The sequence below is a fragment of the Littorina saxatilis genome, linkage group LG12 (genome assembly GCF_037325665.1).
Source record: "Littorina saxatilis isolate snail1 linkage group LG12, US_GU_Lsax_2.0, whole genome shotgun sequence".
Lineage (NCBI taxonomy): Eukaryota > Metazoa > Mollusca > Gastropoda > Littorinimorpha > Littorinidae > Littorina > Littorina saxatilis.
The window spans coordinates 29,891,877-29,912,820 of record NC_090256.1 but is presented as its reverse complement, the minus strand read 5'-3'; the positions used below and the strand labels follow the sequence as shown (position 1 = coordinate 29,912,820).

Here is a 20,944-nt window from a genome sequence, read left to right as displayed (position 1 = left end):
TGCCTGAAATAGATGACATTTGCAAAATGAATTGTGATGACAGAGCACCCCTTTTCTAAAATCCGTTGAGGCGTTCAACAAAATAGTTAGAAAGATAAATAAATTAATAGAATAACTTACACTCATGACAAAAACAGCACCTGGAACTGTATCATTTGACTTAAAAAGCTATACATTGACACCCGCAAAGCTGCTGTGCGGCAATGAGACCAACTCATGAGTGGTTCTACATTCTCTCCATGGCCTTTAACAGGATTACCAAGAGCTACGACACCTATTTACAATCACTGTTTTAATCCGCGAACAATTTGGGCCCATTGACGGAAGCGAGAATCAAGTGGAAGCTAATTAGAAGCGGGTTGATTCACGGCAGACGACAATTAGCTCCAATCCCCGCCGCGCTTCCATCGCCCATCACTTTGTTTCATCACATCTCATTGGTTGCTTCCGCTGCCGCGCAGGAGTTGCGGCCCGTGGCGGCGAGGACCGGACGGCGTAGGAATACACAGGTCAGGGCGGGGGGAGGTGAAATAGTGACAGATGCCACCAGGGATGACGAAGCCTGTAGCGGCAAGTCACGAGTAAATAAATTTGCATAATAATTGATGGCCACCCGTCTTGGTGCCTACAAAAACCTCCATCCTCACATATGGCGATGAAACTCGGTTCTGATCTCTTCTGGGACGTGCACTCTTTTCTGGCATCAGTATTATGTGAAGTGATGAGTTTCTCTTTGAAGACACTGTGGTCAACTCGGTGAAAAAGTTACCAAGAAGTGGTTCCTCGCTCCAGCTTCGTTATTTTCAACAAGAAAAACGATCGATGAACTTGTTCCTAGCCGAACAGTGGCAAACTCTTCACGAAGATGGTGAATTACTGTGAATGAGCGTAAATAACGTTTAAAAAAAAGTGTTGAGCAGTTTCACTGTAACCATTTTAAGACTTGGAAAAACTACCAAGCCCTTCAACTGTCTTTATTTTGTTTTACTGCACGAGAAAAGACGTTGGTGTTTTGCTAAAACAGCTGATGCCCGCACGACAACCAAGAAGCCACCCTTGTGGACTAAAATGCCCAAAGTAATTCTTGGATGCTGGATTAAGAACTGTTGACAGTGATAGCGACGCTGCTGAACGCCGACCAACTGTGCCAAAGACGAAAACGGTAAGAATTACAAAACAAATCAAAACAAAACAAAAGGTGAGAGAGAGGGAAAAGCAGAAGAAGAATTGAAAGTAGTTTTAGGCGTTGTGTGACGACGAATGAAAGTTCGCTTTGTTTTGGTATTTCATTCATTGTACGAATTGTTGTTTTGTTACATGTGGTTAGGTGCTGCTGTTCCAGTTCTGAGGAATAATATTATTCTTTTATTTGGTCATCTTCTTCTTCTTCTTCTTCTTCTTCTTCTTCTTCTTCTTCTTCTTCTTCTTCTTCTTCTTCTTCTTCTTCTTCTTCTTCTTCTTCTTCTTCTTCTTCTTCTTCTTCTTCTCTTGATGATGATGATCATGATGATGATGATGATGATGATGATGATGATGATGACGTCGTCGTCGTAGTCGTTGTTGTTGTTGTGTTTGGTTGTAGTTGTTGTGGTTGTGGTTGTTGTTGTTGAGTGTGTTAAATAGAAGGGACAAAGTGTTAAATAGAAGGGACAAAATCAATAGTACTCAGAACTGACAAAACTCAAAAAGAACAACAACAACAACAACAACGGAGATGACGACGACGACGACGACGACAAAAGAAACAAAACAATCAAGGAAGTAAGAGAGAAAACAAGAAAGAAAGGGGAGTCTAGGGCTTTAAAAATCAGAACAGCTATTACGAAAACTGAGCAACTCCTAAAAATCAACCGAAAGAACAATTAATTTTCTAACCAAAAAAACACATTTGGTCCAGTCATCCAGTCTAGCAACAATGCTGACCCGAACGGCATGGAGGTATCATTCTTTAGAACAGAAGTCGAAAATGGGGGGTTTCCATGCAGGTTTTCACTTGATCTTGCAACTGCTGAGCGCATTGACTTGAAATTGAAATGATAGCGTGGTTACATCTCAGGCAACATTCCTGAATCATTTGAGTGATTGTGTGAAGGTACACTCCTTCCTGTGAAAATGTTTTGACTCACCACCTTGTATCCGTCCAAGATTTTACATGGGATAAGGCACACACAAAAATAGTCTGTTTACGGTAACATAGTCCGAAAAAATAGGGTCGGTAGGTCGTGATTTTTTTCTCTCCAAAAAACCATGTTTTTAAGTTATTTTGCCAAAAAACAAAGACTCATTTTTTTTATTTATTTTTTCTCCCCAAAATGCCAAAAAAAAGTCTAGGGTCGGGATACCGTAAACAGACTTTTTTGTTGTTGACCTAAGACAATCTCGACATACAAAAAATAAACCGCCTGCGTACGGATGTTCTCTGTGCAGATCGCGTGGGGTTTTGTGATGAATTAGTTTCATCATGTATACGATTATGTTAAAAACAATTTTTTTTAAAACAACAACAGCGTTGAACACTAAAACAATTGAACGTTCAGACACTACTTTTAAGGTATTCCTGGTGTGTGGTGACATAACACTTACAACCCTCAAACCGAACTGTGTAGGTTTGGAGCCCATTTGAAACCGGTTATTTTGTTTGTTCGTTGTTGTTTGGTGTTTTTTTTTTGTTGTTTGGGGGGGGGGTGTTTGTTGTTGTTGTTGTTGTTGTTGTTGTTGTTGTTGTTGTTGTTGTTGTTGTGTGTTTTGCCACGAGTATCCCTTAAAAGAAACGTGGTTTTCATCTGCCTGGGCCGATGATTAATGCTAATCTAAAGAAAAGGTTTTTAAACAAAAACTATATTATTGATTCTGTTTCGCTGGAGAAAATTATCATAAATAACGATCGTATATTCGCAATATCATAATAATTCGATTACTGAACTAGCAAGACCTTGACGACGTCAACGTTGGACACTTTTGAAATGTGTATGTTCATTAACAAATGGCATTTGTTTAATTTAGAAAATGGAGCTCTAGAAGAATTGAAAGGTACTGGGTTCCCAACACTGAAATGGAGATTTCTTTTCTTAATTTTGTGTGTGTGTAAACTATTGAACTCTCGGGCTTTTTGTAAACAAAACTGTACAAACCTAAGGAAACAAACTAAAAGTTGGACAAACTTGAATCAAATAAAAGTAGCATAATACTTAAACTGTCATGCATTTCAACTGATGGAACAAATATGCACTGGCGGTTTAAACACGAAAGAATTTTTTTTTTAAATCCTTAAAACTGCATGCATGTCAACAGTGAGTTTTCATAACGCTGAGCGTCGAATGACAGTCGTTGTGCCCTCTGTTACACATTTGAGACATTTACGGCGTTCTTTAGCAGTACACCTTTATAAAAGCAAAGAAATGTACAGAACATGTATAAGTTTGCAAAGTTTAGATTTTGTTAAGCCTGCTGAATATTTGTTGTCTAGTCTCCATATACTCAAAGCCAAAATGAGGACTGGGTGGCCGAGTGGTAACGCACTTGCGCTCGGAAGCGAGAGGTTGCGAGTTCGACCCTGGGTCAGGGCGTTAGCAATTTTCTCCCCCCTTTCCTAACCTAGGTGGTGGGTTCAAGTGCTAGTCTTTCGGATGAGACGAAAAACCGAGGTCCCTTCGTGTACACTACATTGGGGTGTGCACGTTAAAGATCCCATGATTGACAAAAGGGTCTTTCCTGGCAAAATTGTATAGGCATAGATAAAAATGTCCACCAAAATACCCGTGTGACTTGGAATAATAGGCCGTGAAAAGTAGGATATGCGCCGAAATGGCTGCGATCTGCTGGCCGATGTGAATGCGTGATGTATTGTGTAAAACAATTCCATCTCACACGGCATAAATAAATCCCTGCGCCTTGAATATGTGCGCGATATAAATTGCATAAAATAAAAATTTACAAAAACAAAAAACAAAAAATAATCCCTGCGCTTAGAACTGTAGGCTACCCACAGAATACGCGCGATATAAGCCTCATATTGATTGATATTGATTGACTGAAAACAAATTGACCACTAACATTCAAAATTCAATAGGTAAACATTAAAAAGCAACAAGAATTCAGAGATAACTCACAGTTTCAGTTATCGTCGATTTTTGTCTCTTGTGTATCCTGTCTGTCCACAATAAAGACCGACGTGTCGAAGTTATTTGTGAATGTTTCGTTTTGTCTAAAATGAAACGCGTTCCATTCAGTGAACATAAACGTTCGCTTCTTCTTCTTTTTTCTTCTCCCTATACTAACCTTACTATGAGAACAGTTCCTGCCTGGTCAAAACAAACGTCCGCAAACATTGAAAGAAAACTGGTTTCAAATATTTCTGTCAATGATGCATTCAGTCAGTGTTGAAATGACGTAAAACAATCGGCAGCTTCTTTAGCAGTATGGACAAATTGAAAAAAATATTTGTTTCTTATATACCTTTTATGTTCCCTTTTAAATGATGACACATTAATGTATCATGTTTTAAACAGATTTTTTGGCTGCGCCCGGTCGTCAGAAATCGTTTTCGCCATTTCCCTTGCTTCTTTGAATTCATGATACGCGCCAAAAGTACTGTTCTGGGCGAATGTCAGCTATATAGTCTTGACATTTATTGCCAACCCCAAAGGCCCCTTCCCCGCAAAGCAAATAAACATACAAACAAACAAAAACTGTGTCAAATCGTCCCAGTTCAGTTTCAGTCGAGTTTGGAAGAAGAAAATATCACTCAAGTTATATGTCACCAGGTAGGCCTATACCTTAAAACTAGTTTTACGAATTTTCAGTCGGTTATTCCAGGTTAAAAGGCATGTTGTCCTCGACAACTTTTTGAAATGTTTTTAGAGAAAACCATACATTTATGCATTGTTGTTTTCTCAAGTTGGGTAGGAATGGTGCGCACGGGTGTTCGAGTATTCAGTCGAGTTGGTCGCCAAGTGCGGCTTTCAACGGGGGAAAATAGTTCCTCTAAGCACAGTGGCATGCGTACGTGTACGTGTAAACTGCAACGATTCCCAATAAGAAATGGAAGCAAAAATCAGAACGACGACAGCATGGCCATCTTCACGCTTGGGTTGCTTGCTCAGCACCATAACCCCTCTCCTACCAGGGGGTCTTCGGGTTTCCAGCCGCCATTGTCAAGAACGGTAACTCTAGCGCCACTTCGGGGGCACCAATCAAGGGAGCTAATAACGGTACAACTGGTGCTCCCTTCGAGCATGTCAATGACTCGCTTATGGCCCCTTCTGTGCGCCGTTAGGTGGCGGCGTGCTGATCGATAGAGGGCGCGCGACACCGAGTGATCCCAGACCGCCGAGTCGTCTTTGAAGTCTCCGTCGTCCCATCTGGCACATTTTGGGCCCAACCCCATACCCTGGCAGAACCGCTACTCGGAGAGCGAAAGAGAGAGAGAGAGAGAGGGGGGGTGGGGGTGGGGGGGCGGGTGGTAGAGAGAGGGGGAGGGACAGCCAGACAGACTAAAAGGGTGTTTTTTGTGTCAGTGTGCAGCCTGTTTATTTTTAGAACTCCCACCCCATATCGTAAGCCTTATTATCTGAAATATCCTTTTGAGATCATTTTCAAATAACAGAGAGAGAGAGAGAGAGAGAGAGAGAGAGAGAGAGAGAGAGAGAGAGAGAGAGAGAGAGAGAGAGAGAGAGAGAGAGAGGGAGAGAGAGAGAGAGAGAGAGAGAGACTCGGAACGAACGGACGAACGAACGAACTTTATTACTCAAGGATGGAGATTTTAGGCTGACGCCTGGTCTTACAATCTGTCCCTGCTAAACTAAGACATAAAAATAGAGACAATAAAAGGACAATTATCAATCACAATCATACAGTATTACAAACTACAACATTACCTATACGAATACAGAATGGGCGGGGATGTAGCTCAGTCGGTAGCGCGCTGGCCGCTGTCAGCGTGAGTTCGTCCCCACGTTCGGCGAGAGATTTATTTCTCAGAGTCAACTTTGTGTGCAGACTCTCCTCGGTGTCCGAACACTCCCGTGTGTACACGCAAGCACAAGACCAAGTGCGCACGAAATTTAAAAGATCCTGTAATCCATGTCAGAGTTCGGTGGGTTATAGAAACACGAAAATACCCAGCATGCTTCCTCCGAAAACGGCGTATGGCTGCCTAAATGGCGGGGTAAAAAACGGTCATACACGTAAAATTTCACTCGTGCAAAAAACACGAGTGTACGTGGGAGTTTCAGCCCACGAACGCAGAAGAAGAAGAAGAAGAAGAATACAGAATGCATAACAAAACATTGAAAAGTACATGTATGTCAATAAAATACAAAGGAAAAGAAAAGTCGACTCGCACACACACGGGCGCCGTATGCCTGCAATCACGCTCGCACACAATCCAACACACACTCGCACACACCCCCTCCCCCCACAAACACACACACACACACACACACACAAACACACACACACACACACACACACACGTACATACACACGCACACACAACCTCATCATCATCATCATCATCATCATCATCATCATCATCATCATCATTATCTTCGTCAACATTATTATCATCATCATCATTTGGCTGAACAAAATGTATAGAGGTTATGATAGTGATGCATTCTTGCTTCTGGTGATTAAATATAATAGGAACAGCTTCAGAATGTGACTGTTCGTGACAACAGATATTTGCGAAGTTGCGATTTGAAGTGTTTAATCGTGCTTGACCCCTTTATCTCACATGGTAACGAATTCCAAATAGTTGAGCCCGAAAACGCTAAACTGGTTTTGTATAAATCAATACGGGGTAGTGGGGAAATTAATTTGTTAGAGCCATATCAGTCTGATGCTTTCTGAAATAATGATCGCATGTACTGTGGGGTCTCGTTTATTTGTACCTTAAACATTAAAATCGCTTTATTAAATAATAACTGATCATTAAGTGATAAAAAATTAAGGCTGCTAAGCTTTTGATCTGTTGATGTTTGCGGACCCGGCATGATAAGTTTAGCTGCGCGACGGTGAAGAGAATTAATTTTTTTCCAGTGAACATCGCTACAACCATCCCAAAGTGTAGATGCATAATTCAGATGAGGTAAAATATGACCAAAATAAAACAACTTGAGTGCTGAGGTATCAGCATAATCCTTTAATTTTGAGAGAAGGAACACATTTTTAGATAAGGTTTTGGTAACACGGTTGAGGTGGGACTGCCACTTTAATTCAGCGTCTATTGTGACCCCAAGAACACGATGGCTGATTACTTGCTCAATGGGTGACTCATTTAAACTGAGATGAAGATTTAGAGGAGCGAGTTGGTGTTTCTGTCGTGTTGTGATCACCATGCATTTAGTTTTCCCTGGGTGTATAATCATTGAGTTTTGTTTACACCAATCAAATATGTTGTTCAAACTCGTTTGAAGAGAGGTTTCAATAGACTGTAAACTTTTACCGGACGTGTACAGAGACGAGTCGTCTGCGAAAAGGTCATTAATAACCGTCTTGTCTGATATATAGAGTGGTAGATTGTTAATATAAATGCAAACTAAAAGTGGGCCCAAAAACTGATCCTTGTGGGACGCCGTACTTTACCCGTCCTATCGCAGAACGGTTACCGTTCAGGGAGACAAACTGCGTTCTGTCCGCTAGATAAGAACGAAAAAATGGTAAGTAGGATGCGTCGCCTAAATAACAAGATAATTTCTTAAACAGAATTGTATGATCAACAATATCAAACGCTTTCTTAAAATCAAGGAAAACGGCGCCGACTGTTTCCGAATGGTTAATGGCAGAGAGAGAAAGAGAGAGAAAGAGCGTCAGTGGGGGGGGGGGGGGGCTGTTACAATGCCATGAATTTCCCTAGCGTCGTAATACCCTGATATCTTAGCTAATGCCGCGTGCTGTTGATTAATTGCATTGTTGTCTGTTGTGATGAATCATGATTTGCATCGCAATAATCACCATTTTACTGAAGATACGCCTTTGAGTTACTGAACGTTAGGCATAGACGATCATGAAAAACACACCCTCTCTATCCTTCGTATCTTCTTCCTCTTTTCCCCCTTACTTGCGTTCCTTCTTTCTTTCTTTTTACATTTAGTCAAGTTTTGACTAAATTAATGTTTTAACATAGAGGGGGAATCGAGACGAGGGTCATGGTGTATGTGTGGACTGGGTGGACTGGGTGGCCGAGTGGTAACGCACTTGCGCTCGGAAGCGAGAGGTTGCGAGTTCGACCCTGGGTCAGGGCGTTAGCAATTTTCTCCCCCCTTTCCTAACCTAGGTGGTGGGTTCAAGTGCTAGTCTTTCGGATGAGACGAAAAACCGAGGTCCCTTCATGTACACTACATTGGGGTGTGCACGTTAAAGATCCCACGATTGACAAAAGGGTCTTTCCTGGCAAAATTGTATAGGCATAGATAAAAATGTCCACCAAAATACCCGTGTGACTTGGAATAATAGGCCGTGAAAAGTAGGATATGCGCCGAAATGGCTGCGATCTGCTGGCTGATGTGAATGCGTGATGCATTGTGTAAAACAATTCCATCTCACACGGCATAAATAAATCCCTGCGCCTTGAATATAAATTGCATCAAATAAAATAAAAAAATAAAACAATAAAAATCTCTGCGCTTAGAACTGTACCCACGGAAAACGCGCGATATAAGCCTCATATTGATTGATTGATTGATATGTGTGTATGTGTGTGTGTGTGTGTGTGTGTGTGTGTGTGTGTGTGTGTGTGTGTGTGTGTGTGTGTGTGTGTGTGTGCGTGTGTGTGTGTAGAGCGATTCAGAGCAAACTACTGGACCGATCTTTATGAAATTTGACATGCGAGTTCCCGGGAATGATATCCCCGGACTTTTTTTTCTTTTTTTCGATAAATGTCTTTCATGACTTCATATCCGGCTTTTTGTAAAATTGGAGGCGGCACTGTCACACCCTCATTTTTCAATCAAATTGATTGAAATTTTGGCCAAGCAATCTTCGACGAAGGCCGGACTTCGGTATTGCATTTCAGCTTGGTGGCTTAAATATTAATTAATGACTTTGGTCATTAAAAATCTGAAAATTGTAAAAAAAACAAAAATTTATAAAACGATCAAAATTTACGTTCATCTTATTCTTCATCATTTCCTGATTCCAAAAACATATAAATATGTTATATTTTGATTAAAAACAAGCTCTGAAAATTAAGAATATAAAAATTATGATCAAAATTAAATTTCCGAAATCGATTTAAAAACAATTTCGTCTTATTCCTTGTCGGTTCCTGATTCCAAAAACATATAGATATGATATGTTTGGATTAAAAACACGCTCAGAAAGTTAAAACGAAGAGAGGTACAGTAAAGCGTGCTATGAAGCACAGCGCAACCGCTACCGCGCCAAACAGGCTCGTCACTTTCACTGCCTTTTGCACTAGCGGCGGACTACGTTCAGTTTCATTCTGTGAGTTCGACAGCTTGACTAAATGTAGTAATTTCGCCTTACGCGACTTGTTTTTCTTCTGTCGTTCCTTTCACAGACCGCACCCGTGATGTCCTGCGGGACAGTTTTTCACTTGGTTTTCTATAAAAGAAGGCTTCAATATGAAATGATAACTTTTAATGACAATTGCTGTCATCGTATACTAGATAAAGTGACCAAAAAGAAATAAGGTAACAACAAAAAAGTCACGTCAGTTAACAGCAAACACACATATATATATGCTTGTAAAAGAAATGTATTTGGTTTAAATATGAAAAGTTCTCTTGATTTTTTATTTCACTCAAAAACTAAAAGAATTTCTGAAGACTATACAAATTCTGTATAACATAGCAGCAGCAACAACAACAACAACAACAACAACAACAACAACAACAACAACAACAACAACAACAACAACAACAACACTGCAACAACAACAAAAACACTAAATTGATAGAAATCCAATGTTTCGAAGAAGTTTTATTCAAAACACAGTGCGAATTATCCCCTAGCCCTCAGTGCCAAAAAATGCCTTGCATGCAGTTCCAGAAAACGGTCCGCGCAGCTCAAAGAACGACAGATGGCCCACTCATGACTCGGCACCCACAAACACGGGGAGGGAGGGAGAGTGGAGGGAGTGGGGCGGGGATGGGGGAGGGCACGAGGGTCGGCCGTTAGACACGGGCTGGAACGCCAAATGGGGAGGAAAAAGAATAAGATCAGCCACCAGTCAAAACAAGGGCACGGCTATAATCAGCTGATTGCCTGAGCTAGCTGGGACCCAAAACACTGAAAGGGAGAGCACTAAGGCTATGACTAATTTTGTGTCGCCCTTGCCACCCTCCGCTCGTCTGTCGATCTTGAACGATCGGGGTCCATCCTAGTAATTAGATTTGTATTAATCAGTCTGCCGTTATTATTGATGGTTTTCGCTTAATTTGTATCAAATGCATTTCATTTTCATCCGAGTCGTTTTGCTGCGTTGGATATTTTTAGAGGTGTTATTTTCTTGCCTTGTTTTTTGGTGGTCGCCTTCGTTTGACAAAGCAAACGAAATTCAGAGAGAGAAAAATGACGTACCAGGGCATACTATTGTTGAGATGAATTATATGAGATTAAGGCCTGGCGATTGCAGATTCCCAGGTTAACCCCTTTATCCACGGAGAAACATGAGGAGAAAGGAAAAAGGCCAAACAAAAGTAAGAAAGAACAGATACAACTGTTATCGCTTGTAGGTCAAAGGATCCGAATCGGAATTTCTTTCTGTCGTTTTTAAGCCTCAGAAAGAATTATTATGGAAAACTCTCGCTACCATTTAAGAAACCATTGCCATGGCTTATACGAATAGTACGTATTCTGCCTAAGCACGATAATAAATAAAATCAGTGTCAACAGCAATGGGCACATCTTTCTTTGGCCTGGAGTTTCTATCCGTCATTGTCACGTTTGTTTTTGTTGTGCTAAATATGTTCTTAACACTAAGGTGTGCAAAGCTTTCATTGTTCTGATGTTTGACCCTGTTATTCCAGCCAAGAGACTAAATCAAGCGAGAAAAACAATACTTGCGATCGAAAGGGGAAAACTTTAACAAAAAATTGTGTCTGCAAGTTTACTCATCTAACTTCATCAGTCTCTCCGAAAACAAAGCACCAAAACAGCAACAACAGACAAAGACATGTCGCCCAACCAAACCAGAAAACAAAGAACACAAAGTCCCCAAAACCGACTCGATCTTGTGCCAAGAACTATGCATGGCCGTGTCCCACTCTCCTCGCTATGGTTCCCTAGGGAACAGTCTTCCCCGGGTCTGGCACCGTCTAGAACCGTGGCAGGATGACGTCTGAGACTGCCAGGACGGAGCTTGTTGTTGCCGGGGTCGTGCACTCCATCAGACGACGCATTACTTGCACTGCGGTAATCAAATCAAGGCCTCCTCGATGTGAACACAGCGCACACAGCTTGGTCGTGGACGTGTTTTGAAGGGATTATGGAGGATGTGAAGGGTAGGGGTTTGGGGGTGGAGTGTATGTGGGAGGGGGGACGGTAACAAAGCGAATGAAGTGATTAATTTAAAAAAAAAAAAGAACAACTGATTTGAAACGCGGCAGAAATTATTGTTTTCTTTAAACCTTTTCTGTTAGTCCAAAACTAAGTTTACTCCTGATTAAGAAGGCGGTTAAAAGACTCTAATCGCTTAAAACGACGATGAGGCATTGATCATACCAAGACAGGTGTTGAAATTGAAAACTGTATGTTTTGAGCACCAAAGTGTACGTTATTCTAGAGCGTTGACAGATGAAAGAAAGGACGTTAAGAGCTATTCTTTCTGTATTTGGTGTTTAACGTCGTTTTCAACCACGAAGGTTATATCGCGACGGGTTAAGAGCTATCATGAACTGTTAATCGTTGGTTCTGCTGTGCAAGTGCCTTCCATGGAAATCTTTAAACGTTGTGACATGAGCCGATATCTGTAAAAACGTTCATCTTGTATGGAGGAACACTTCAAATCTGATTTACGTTTGTATTCATTTCCTTATAAAGACTATGGGGGCCTATACTCATCAAAGTGCTTGTCCAACTTTAAATTGATTTCTGTATAACTGAGCCCTGCGTGACTTGTATGGCCACGATAAAGTTGATTTAAGATATATTAGCAAGCTGATATTTCTCGAACAATATTTGGACAAGCGAACACAAACTACACTTGAAAACATGATCCGAAGCGGAAAGAAAATTGTAATAAATTATTACGAGCTTTGTTGAGTTTCACGCACATTCGTCACACCAAAACTAACGTATCACTACTTTCAAATCGCAAACACAACCAACCCTCACAGGCGCGTCAGAAACAGTTTAAATCATCACGATGGCGTCATTCTTATCATGACTTCACGGCGTCGCGTCATTTCACGGGAGACATAACTGCAATCAGGGGAGACGACTGACCAGTGCTCGTATTTGCACAGCACTTTCTCGCGCGCCTTTCATCTTTTATCGCGACAGTTATGGAACTGGCAGACACAGTTTATTTCACTTAGGCAGCATGGCAACCGCCTCACTTTGGTCAGCGAAGGGCTGAGTTATTTGTCATTCATTGTCTGCCTTTGTCACAAGTTTTCAAAGGCCGGCAGTATCGGGTTTGTTAAAATTATGATGAGTAGTTGCGAAATTATGACGTCTGTTGTTGTTGACGGCGGGGGGGGGGGGGGGGGCGGGGGGGGGGGGGGGGGGGGGGAGGGTAGGGGGGCTGCTATTGATTATGTTGAAGTTAATCGTAAAATTGTACCGAGTTGCTGCGTATGTCAATAAATGTGTGAATACGCACTCCCAGACACGAAGACATACACTCATTTACGCACGCACGCACGCACGCACGCACGCAAGCACGCACACACGCACACACGCACACACACACACGCACACACACACACACACACACACACACTCATACACACTACAAGTACAAGACGGCTGTCCGGTTGTTACGCGATTATAAAAAGTAATCGCATACTGCGCCGGTTTTATGATAGTGCTCACCCTTCATCGATCGCTGTATGTAACGGGTTTCTGAACTGTAATACATCACTGACAGGGCTAGTTAGTTGTCTGTGGAGCCGGTGAAGCCCCTGTTCAAACCGTTAACAGAGCGATGAGAATACCGTCACAGTCTCTTGTCTATTCAAGTCATGATTATTCATACCTAATAAAACAAACAGTATTTCTCACGATTAAAAGTCAACCTCTGTATCCATATTAGCCGCAGACTAAACCGCCCGTCGTCCCAATCGACACATATTGCGGCAAGGAAATGAATGCAGCATCACACAATCGCGGCCTTTCAGCGGAAGACTCTACGATTATTGCAAACCTCTCAACACGCTGATTGATTTGTTCGTAACGGATGATCGTGTTGGTGCGAAAACCCATTTGTGACGTTTGTTCCGGGAAACGGAAATCGTTTACCTCCCTTTGTCCTGTTTGTCTTGCGGCCGGAAGTCATTCCAGGGAAACCGCGGCCTGCCGGGAGTTCATGACGGAGCATGATATCTATTGGTGCATAAATTAATGACTATTTTTTTTTTCTTGTCTTGCTTTCTTTTTCTATCTTCTTTTTTTCTGTCTTTTTTCGAGTTCTATCTTTTTAACTGGGTCAACTAACTAACTAACTAACTAAACTAACTAACTAACTAACTAACTAACTAACTAACTAACTTTTTTTGCCAACAAACTAACTAACTAACTAACTAGTGAGACAAAAATGTAACTGCTCTGCATACCTTATTCCATACTGCAGCTCACAATTAATTAACAAAGCCTAAAAAGGACACCGTATCTTTTTGAGGCCGGGAGACATGATTACTCGACAGATGTGTGTTTGGATTTCCCACCGAGGTTTTTATCTCCTTGAACAATCGAAAAGAAGCCGCCACGATGGAAAAAACAGGTTCGTTACTTTTTCACCCCATCCCATTGAGCTCAGATCAAGGGGGCGGCAAAAATCACCCCAACACCGTCCCAGAGACTGCACGTGAGCGCGTGCTTCCGTTCGTATCGTCCCAAAAGAGCGCGCCGTGATTACTTGGGGTGAATGCGAAGGCGCTGAATTCAGAGTCGCACGTGCGATATGCGAAGTGGTGTCGCGCGTTCAGCGGCAGATTGTGTTTACCTTGCTCTTCAGAGCTTGTATGCTCGCTTCGTTCAGATAACGGGCTCTTCTTGTCTGTTGCCCCGGTGACTGAGGCTTTTCCGCCCAACTGTCAGGCGTTTACCCTCCCAAAGATTGTCGTTAGAATCAGAAATCTCGGTTAGGCTCTTGGAATATTATCGCATTTTTGTCTTTCTTTTCTTGTCGTGTTAGTCGCTAAAAGGTGCTTGTTGTTTCGAGGGTTCTTTGAGTTTTTGTTGAAAGTTTTATTGGGGCTACTCACTCCGTTATCTGTGATTTAGGGGAGGATACAGCAGGGCCGGACCCAGGGGGGGGGGGGGGGGGTTCCAGGGGTTCCGGAACCCCACCCCTGGAAAAAGCATGTACCTTGCTTTGACTTTTACTAGTTTTAGCACCAAAACAATGCTGCTCTTAACCCTCAAAACAAGGCCCAGAATGCACCAGATTGCACAGATTTTAACCGTTTTTCAAAAATTTTCCGGGGGAGCATGCCCCCGGACCCCCCTAGTTCGCGCGCCTGCTTTGCAGGCGCGCGCTTGTGGCTTCGCCACTTCGCTGATTTGCCCCCCCAAAAAGGAGGAACCCCCCCCCTTACAACTCATTTGGTCCGGCCCTGATACAGTGACATGCACTGGAATCAGTCGTATTTTATTCTCTCTGTCTCTGTCCCTGTCCCTGTCTGTCTGTCTGTCTGTCTGTCTCTCTCTCTCTCTCTCTCTCTCTCTCTCTCTCTCTCTCTCTCTCTCTCTCTCTCTCTCTCTCTCTCTGGCCCATACAAAATCCCCTGCGCCATATTTGTAACAAAATGCACCTGTTCTTAATTGGCCATACTTTAAAACTTGCGACTGGAACAAAAGATAAAGGATCCCCTTTTCTCCTGATTGACTTCGCAGATAACTTTTGAAAACGATCAGCATCAGTAGTCAGCACACCCGGGTTGCTATTTTTTGACAGATGTCCATTTTTGTCACCCAAATTCTGTACTCTGAACAGAAGGGGAGTCAATCGATCACTCCGTCAAGTGCAGAGGATCATGTGACCACATATTACCGTTCCTGCCCCAACACTGCGCATTATTCGGGTTCCGGTCTTGTTTTCAACATAGACACACCACCAGACGCTCGCACGCGCGCACGCGCTTTGTTGTGGCTCGCTGGCGCGGGACTGAGAACGGTGGCAAAGAAAGTCGCCGCATCTGTCGTGTTGGAGCGGTGAAAAAAGAGTAGGCGCTTGCACAGAATGTACCGGTTTTTGTTAAAATCGTAGAAACATTTTTTTCGGTCTGAAAAGTGTTGATAGTGCTATCTATGGTCAGAAACAGACTTTTTCACTCGTCTTTTCCTTTATTTTCTTTCTTAATTTAATTTCCCCTTCTTTTAAAATATGAGCAAATACTGTACCTCTCTGGTTTGCAGTTGCCTCAACAAATGTATCCATCTTTTATCCATATATCATTCACAACAATCTTTTATATTTGTGAAACATTTTCGAATGGGCATCATTTTTGCTAGAATATAATAAATTATACGAAATTACCAGGACTGCTGTTGTTCAGGCGTGGTTACGCTCAGAATGAACACAATGCAACGCAAATAAATGAACAAACCAAAAGAAAGCTAATTGCACATAGGGAAAAAAACAGACACAGAGTGTGAGCTTGACAGAATAATCGTCAGAGTGAAACTGAAAATTAAAGCAAAACAATTTTTAGCAAGGATAATTAAAAATCCTTTGTCGCTTACTTAATTCAAGCGCCTGTGACAAGAATTTGTGACATCACAGAGTAGGATGCAATTACCTCCATCGCAAAAATTACATTCGATTAAAATCGCGTTTTTCGGGGGAACGATTGCCGAAGTGATTGTCGTCCGCGACACCGCCTGGTCGGAATCTAATTTTTCAGCCATTGTCTCAGGCGATGACTTTACCGTCCCAGGGGACACAACCCTGCAATGTCTCTGCGGAACGGTGACAATGATTACTGCCCCTTGATTGGTCTGTTTTCGAGGTTGTCGGCTTTAATCTGCGTTCTCGTGGCATGCAAATGGCTAAAGCGGGGAAAATATGATTTGATATGACAAGAGTTGGTTAAAATTAACGGAGGTCAGGTTGAGGGAAACGCAAACTCAAACTAATCACGCAAACTGGTGATTACCTCGTGATATAAAAATAAAGTTATTCAACACCCTGTGCATGGCACAATCAACACAAGACAGTAACAATTACCCAACAAAACAAAAGTAGACCAAAAATTTATAAATTAATACATTAGTTAATAAAGAAGGGTCACTTGGTACAACAAAAACAAACAAACAAACAAACCAAACAAACAAACCAACCAACAAAGATACTAACACACAAAAATTATAAAGAACCAAATATTAAACAGCAAAATAATACTGTAACATTACTTTATTCCCCCCTCTGCTTCTTTACCTCTGTAAACTTGTAGGGGTAGTTATTTTTCGATAATGACCCAGCAACCAAACAAAATCGACCCAGCAACAGCCTGAATCCTCGATAGTGCAATGGGTTGAGAGGTTGTTCTGTTTCGGTACTACTTTTTGCGACTGAAAAGTTCCGAACGCTCTAATGTACGAAGTATACATCTCTGGAGCAAACAATACAAACATACCGCATTTAAATTAACAACTACAGGCCTGAGCACATGAATCTCCATATAAAATCCATGAGTTCGGTTGTTTTCTGAATCCAGTTTTCTGAATCCAGATCTGCCGTGCTCAAACCGTTCATCACAAGCAATTTCCCAAGGCACGTAACTCATACTTTGTCTAGCGACAAGAGTAGTTCCCCTTCTTTTCACTCAGTTCCTTCGACAACAGACTGCAATCCGACGGTCAGTTTTCAACAACATTTCATTTAATAAACAGATCACACGCAACCAAATGCACACATCTCATCAATTTAAACAACATAAAGGGGTTTCATACACTATTTTCCCCAGAAAACTGAACTTCATACAGTTTTTAACGTTGGAACACGGGTGCAAAAGTTCGTCTGCTAGTCCCAGTTGACGAAAAAACATTATCCTAAGCGATACCAACACATATACAGAACACACAATATCTGTCTTTGCCGCCACAGCAGAATAACAGCATATCTGTGTACTTGATTTTAGCCCAAAATAGGAAAACTGACAAGAAGTGTTAACAGAATGGAATGATTTGCACGGAACTATACAACCGCGCATTAATCGATCGCCTGCGCAGGTTGACAGGTTGAGAGAATAGGATTCGATCAAACTTTCGCAAAAAAACTCCTCTTTTCTTTGAATAACTGAAGAAAGGAGGAATAAAGAGGTTACACACCTCGTCTCAGTGATTATAAAAAATAATGGTCTCAGTTCGCGGTCATGAAAAAGCTCGCTAAAGCTCGCATTTTTCATGATCCGCTAACTTCGACCATTATTTTTAATAATCACTGAGACTCGGCGTGTAACCTCTACGTACAAGCACGAGTAATCGCCGTTAAATATTTCAATTATATATTTATTTATTTTTAAAGACATCAAAAAATTAACAATGCTGATATCCATTATATCCTTATACATTTTTGTTGCCAAGATTCACGTATTAAAAATGACATGACGATGTTGTGTTTAAAAAAATATATTTGTCTTAAATTAACAGCTGTTAACCGTACAGTATCAACCGTTGACAATGCCTTTCGTCTGTAAGCATATGTTTTGTTGTTGTTTTATTGTTCTTCTTTTTGTTGAATTAAGAGAACAGATTTTGGCTATAACACAAGAGCCTTGAAAACCAGAAATTGGATGTGGGATGGGATCAACGAATGAATGAATAATTGGACTGTTTTCCCCAAACCTGTACGTTTTTTATGTTCAGGTGTACTCGACATGACATTTTTATTTTCTTCCTCATTCCTAAACTTTTTCTTCCTAGGGTCACCTATGGTGAAAGTTTTGCGTGCCCAATCGTGACTTGTTTGTTTGTTTGTTTGTTTGTTTGTTTTGTTTTTTACCCTTCCACATTGACAACATGACGCCGTCTTCGAGGGTTACAGGATTTCAAACTGCACGCAATAAAAATCAATTCCTTTATTCTACCTCTTTCTATGTTTCAGAAACTCCAACACCCACTATGCCCATCAAAAGCAGCGAGGACGAATTGTCAAAGATGTCGGAGTCCGACGATTTCGAATTGCTGGACGACGACGAAGACGACTTCGTCTTTGACGACGACACCTCCGAGTCCGACGACCTGCCGGACTCCACCACAGGAAGCGACGGCAGGGACCTCGCCATTTCTCACCACACGGGCAGCAAGAGCAACGGGAAAGCCAGCGGGGACCGAGCGGGGTCCAGCCAGGACGAGGATGCCGGAGAGGTCGGACAAGACTCGGGGAAGACCCCCAAGAAGCGCGGACCCAAGAAGAAACAGCTGACCAAGGCCAGAGTGGTCAAGCTCAAGCAGAGAAGGGTCAAGGTCAGTGCACTACATGCACTTATTAGCTGGAAGTATATTATTGTCTGGGCCAGAATGCGGGAGTCGATGTTTTAGACTTTAGTCCAAGATAAGCCCTTAACAAAGTTTATCCCAGATTAAAGTCCTAAACTCAACTCCTGCATACCGGCCCTGGACACTTTTCATGACCCTATTCCTTTCTGTCCCTTCTGTCTCATACTATCCAAAGTGTTAGTTCGTCCGAGTCTCCTTGTTAACTGTGATGTGCCCATTGAATCATCTCTCTTAACAGTACCAATGTTTCATCGTTGTACCGTCCGTCCTAGCCTATTTTTAGTCTTCTGTTAAGTCAACAGCGAGTGAGTTGGAATACAGCGTTGGTTTTGCTTATCGTGTGAAATGTAAACATCATAAAAGGCGTAAGATTTAGCAAAAAGGCCATGTTCCTAAACGACGATGATTGCGATGATGACAATAATGATTATACAACAACTATGGCAATAATTAAGGGTATAATAAATAATGGTGACGACGACGGTACAGACGACGGCGACAATCAAAACGACAACGACAATGACTTCGACGATAATAATCAAATTAGTAATAGAGACAATAGAGGAAGAAAGTGGCTTGTTCATTTCAAGGCTTTTTGTTCTGCCAGGTGCAAGGAGGCTGGTTCCGCGTAACTCTCGCTTACTCTAGTTGCACATGACGGGTGTATCTACAGCGCTTACTGCCCTTTGTTTCTCAGACAATAAAGACAATAACAATCCTCATTGCAGGCCAACACACGGGAGAGGAACCGCATGCACGGGCTGAACGAGGCGCTGGACGAGCTGCGGAAGCACGTGCCGTGTCAGACCAAGACCCAGAAGCTGTCCAAGATCGAGACGCTCCGCCTGGCCCGCAACTACATCAAGGTGATGGCCGAGACCCTGAAGGGCGGGGTGCGTCCTGACCCCTTCACCTTCGCCAAGGCGCTGTCCAGAGGGCTGTCCACCAACACCATGAACATGGTGGCCACGTGTCTCCAGCTCAACCCCCGGACCTTGCAGCCGGACACCGGGCCCTTCAAGCCCTACCAGTTCCTCTACGACCCGGCATCTGAGCTCTGTCCTGGCGATATCTTCTCCTACGGTGGAGGAGGGGTATTAGGGGGTGAAGGAGGAGGTGGGATGGGGATGGGGGGTGAGATGGTGCCGTACGATCCCCAGCCTCGCCACCTCCTTACCTCCCAGCTCTCTCCCTTCCAGCACCTCCCCCACGCCGGGCCTCCCTCGTTCCCCCCACACCCCCATCCTCACCATCCTCCTCCTCCTCATCACAAACAACACATCCCCGGAGACTTTCACCACCACCACCACCATCCAGGTAGCAGGATCCCGCTCTCCCTTCCTCCTCCCCCTATTTCTTCCTGCGCCGGAGGGAACTTCGCGCCTTGTGGCGACATGACGTCCTGTGAGGCTTACAGCCTGCCACCTGGTGGCGGGGGGAGGAACTACGGGGGTCAGGAGAACCACGTGCACAGCACAGCAGACATGTGTTCCCAGTTCCACCTCCTGCCTGACGACCTGGTCGACTTCCAGCCTGAGCCTGTGCTGGAGCACGATCTCGGTATGATCACCTCCACCTCAATCATATATGACGTCAACATGACGTCGTGAGACAGTGACGTCATCGTGATCACCTCCACCGATAGCATTTATGACGTCAACTGACGTCACCATGATAACATGCACTGCCAGTATTCATTGACATTGACGTTGACATTGAGGTTAACGTCTTGTTGGAAACGAGAGTTTTTAATGGTGAAGAGAAACAGTCACAAATCCGAGCCTGTGCTGGGGCACGACCTGGCTTCCAACACATATGACTTCTACATGACGTAATTAGACAGTGGCGTCAGCTCTTGATAAACGAACGCTAGCTGTTTTCGCGCGTTCATGCGACGGCGTAAGAACGCATTCTATTTCGTAATTTCATGACTCATTCGCCCGAGCTAACGCTAGTGCAGGGTCTGGGCATGTTGGAGTCAACCTTCTGCGTTCATGACGTCAACATGACGACATACAAAAGCGCCATGACGATTGGAAACGAGTGTGAGTGAGGGCGTTCCTGTGACATTTCAAGTGCCCATTATGTGAACCTCAGCATTATTTCCAGCATCCATGATGTCACAAGACGTCATCAGACGTCATCATATTATTTTCTGAAAAACGGCCGACATAGACTCTTGCAAGTGTGTGTGCAATAGTTTGACGTCAGTGTATGCATGTGGTATGAGTACACATTTCTCACTTACATACATGACGTAGGCTTGACATCATGTTGGTGTTTTCATAATTATTGCACAGAACTCGCGTGTTGT

At 42.9% G+C, this 20,944-nt stretch overlaps 1 protein-coding gene across 1 annotated transcript in view; it reads left to right on the top strand.

Annotated features, from left to right (window-relative positions):
• Window positions 1–698: 698 nt before the first annotated feature.
• Window positions 699–20,944, top strand: part of LOC138981710 (neurogenic differentiation factor 1-like) — a 21,138-nt gene continuing 892 nt past the window's right edge. The window contains exons 1-3 of the mRNA XM_070354731.1: window positions 699–1,162; window positions 18,236–18,597; window positions 19,359–20,944. The exon at window positions 19,359–20,944 is cut by the window's right edge and continues 892 nt beyond it. Of these exons, the coding sequence (XP_070210832.1) occupies window positions 18,253–18,597; window positions 19,359–20,240 (1,227 nt within the window). The 5' untranslated portion in view covers window positions 699–1,162; window positions 18,236–18,252 and the 3' untranslated portion in view covers window positions 20,241–20,944. The remainder of the gene's footprint in view (window positions 1,163–18,235; window positions 18,598–19,358) is intronic.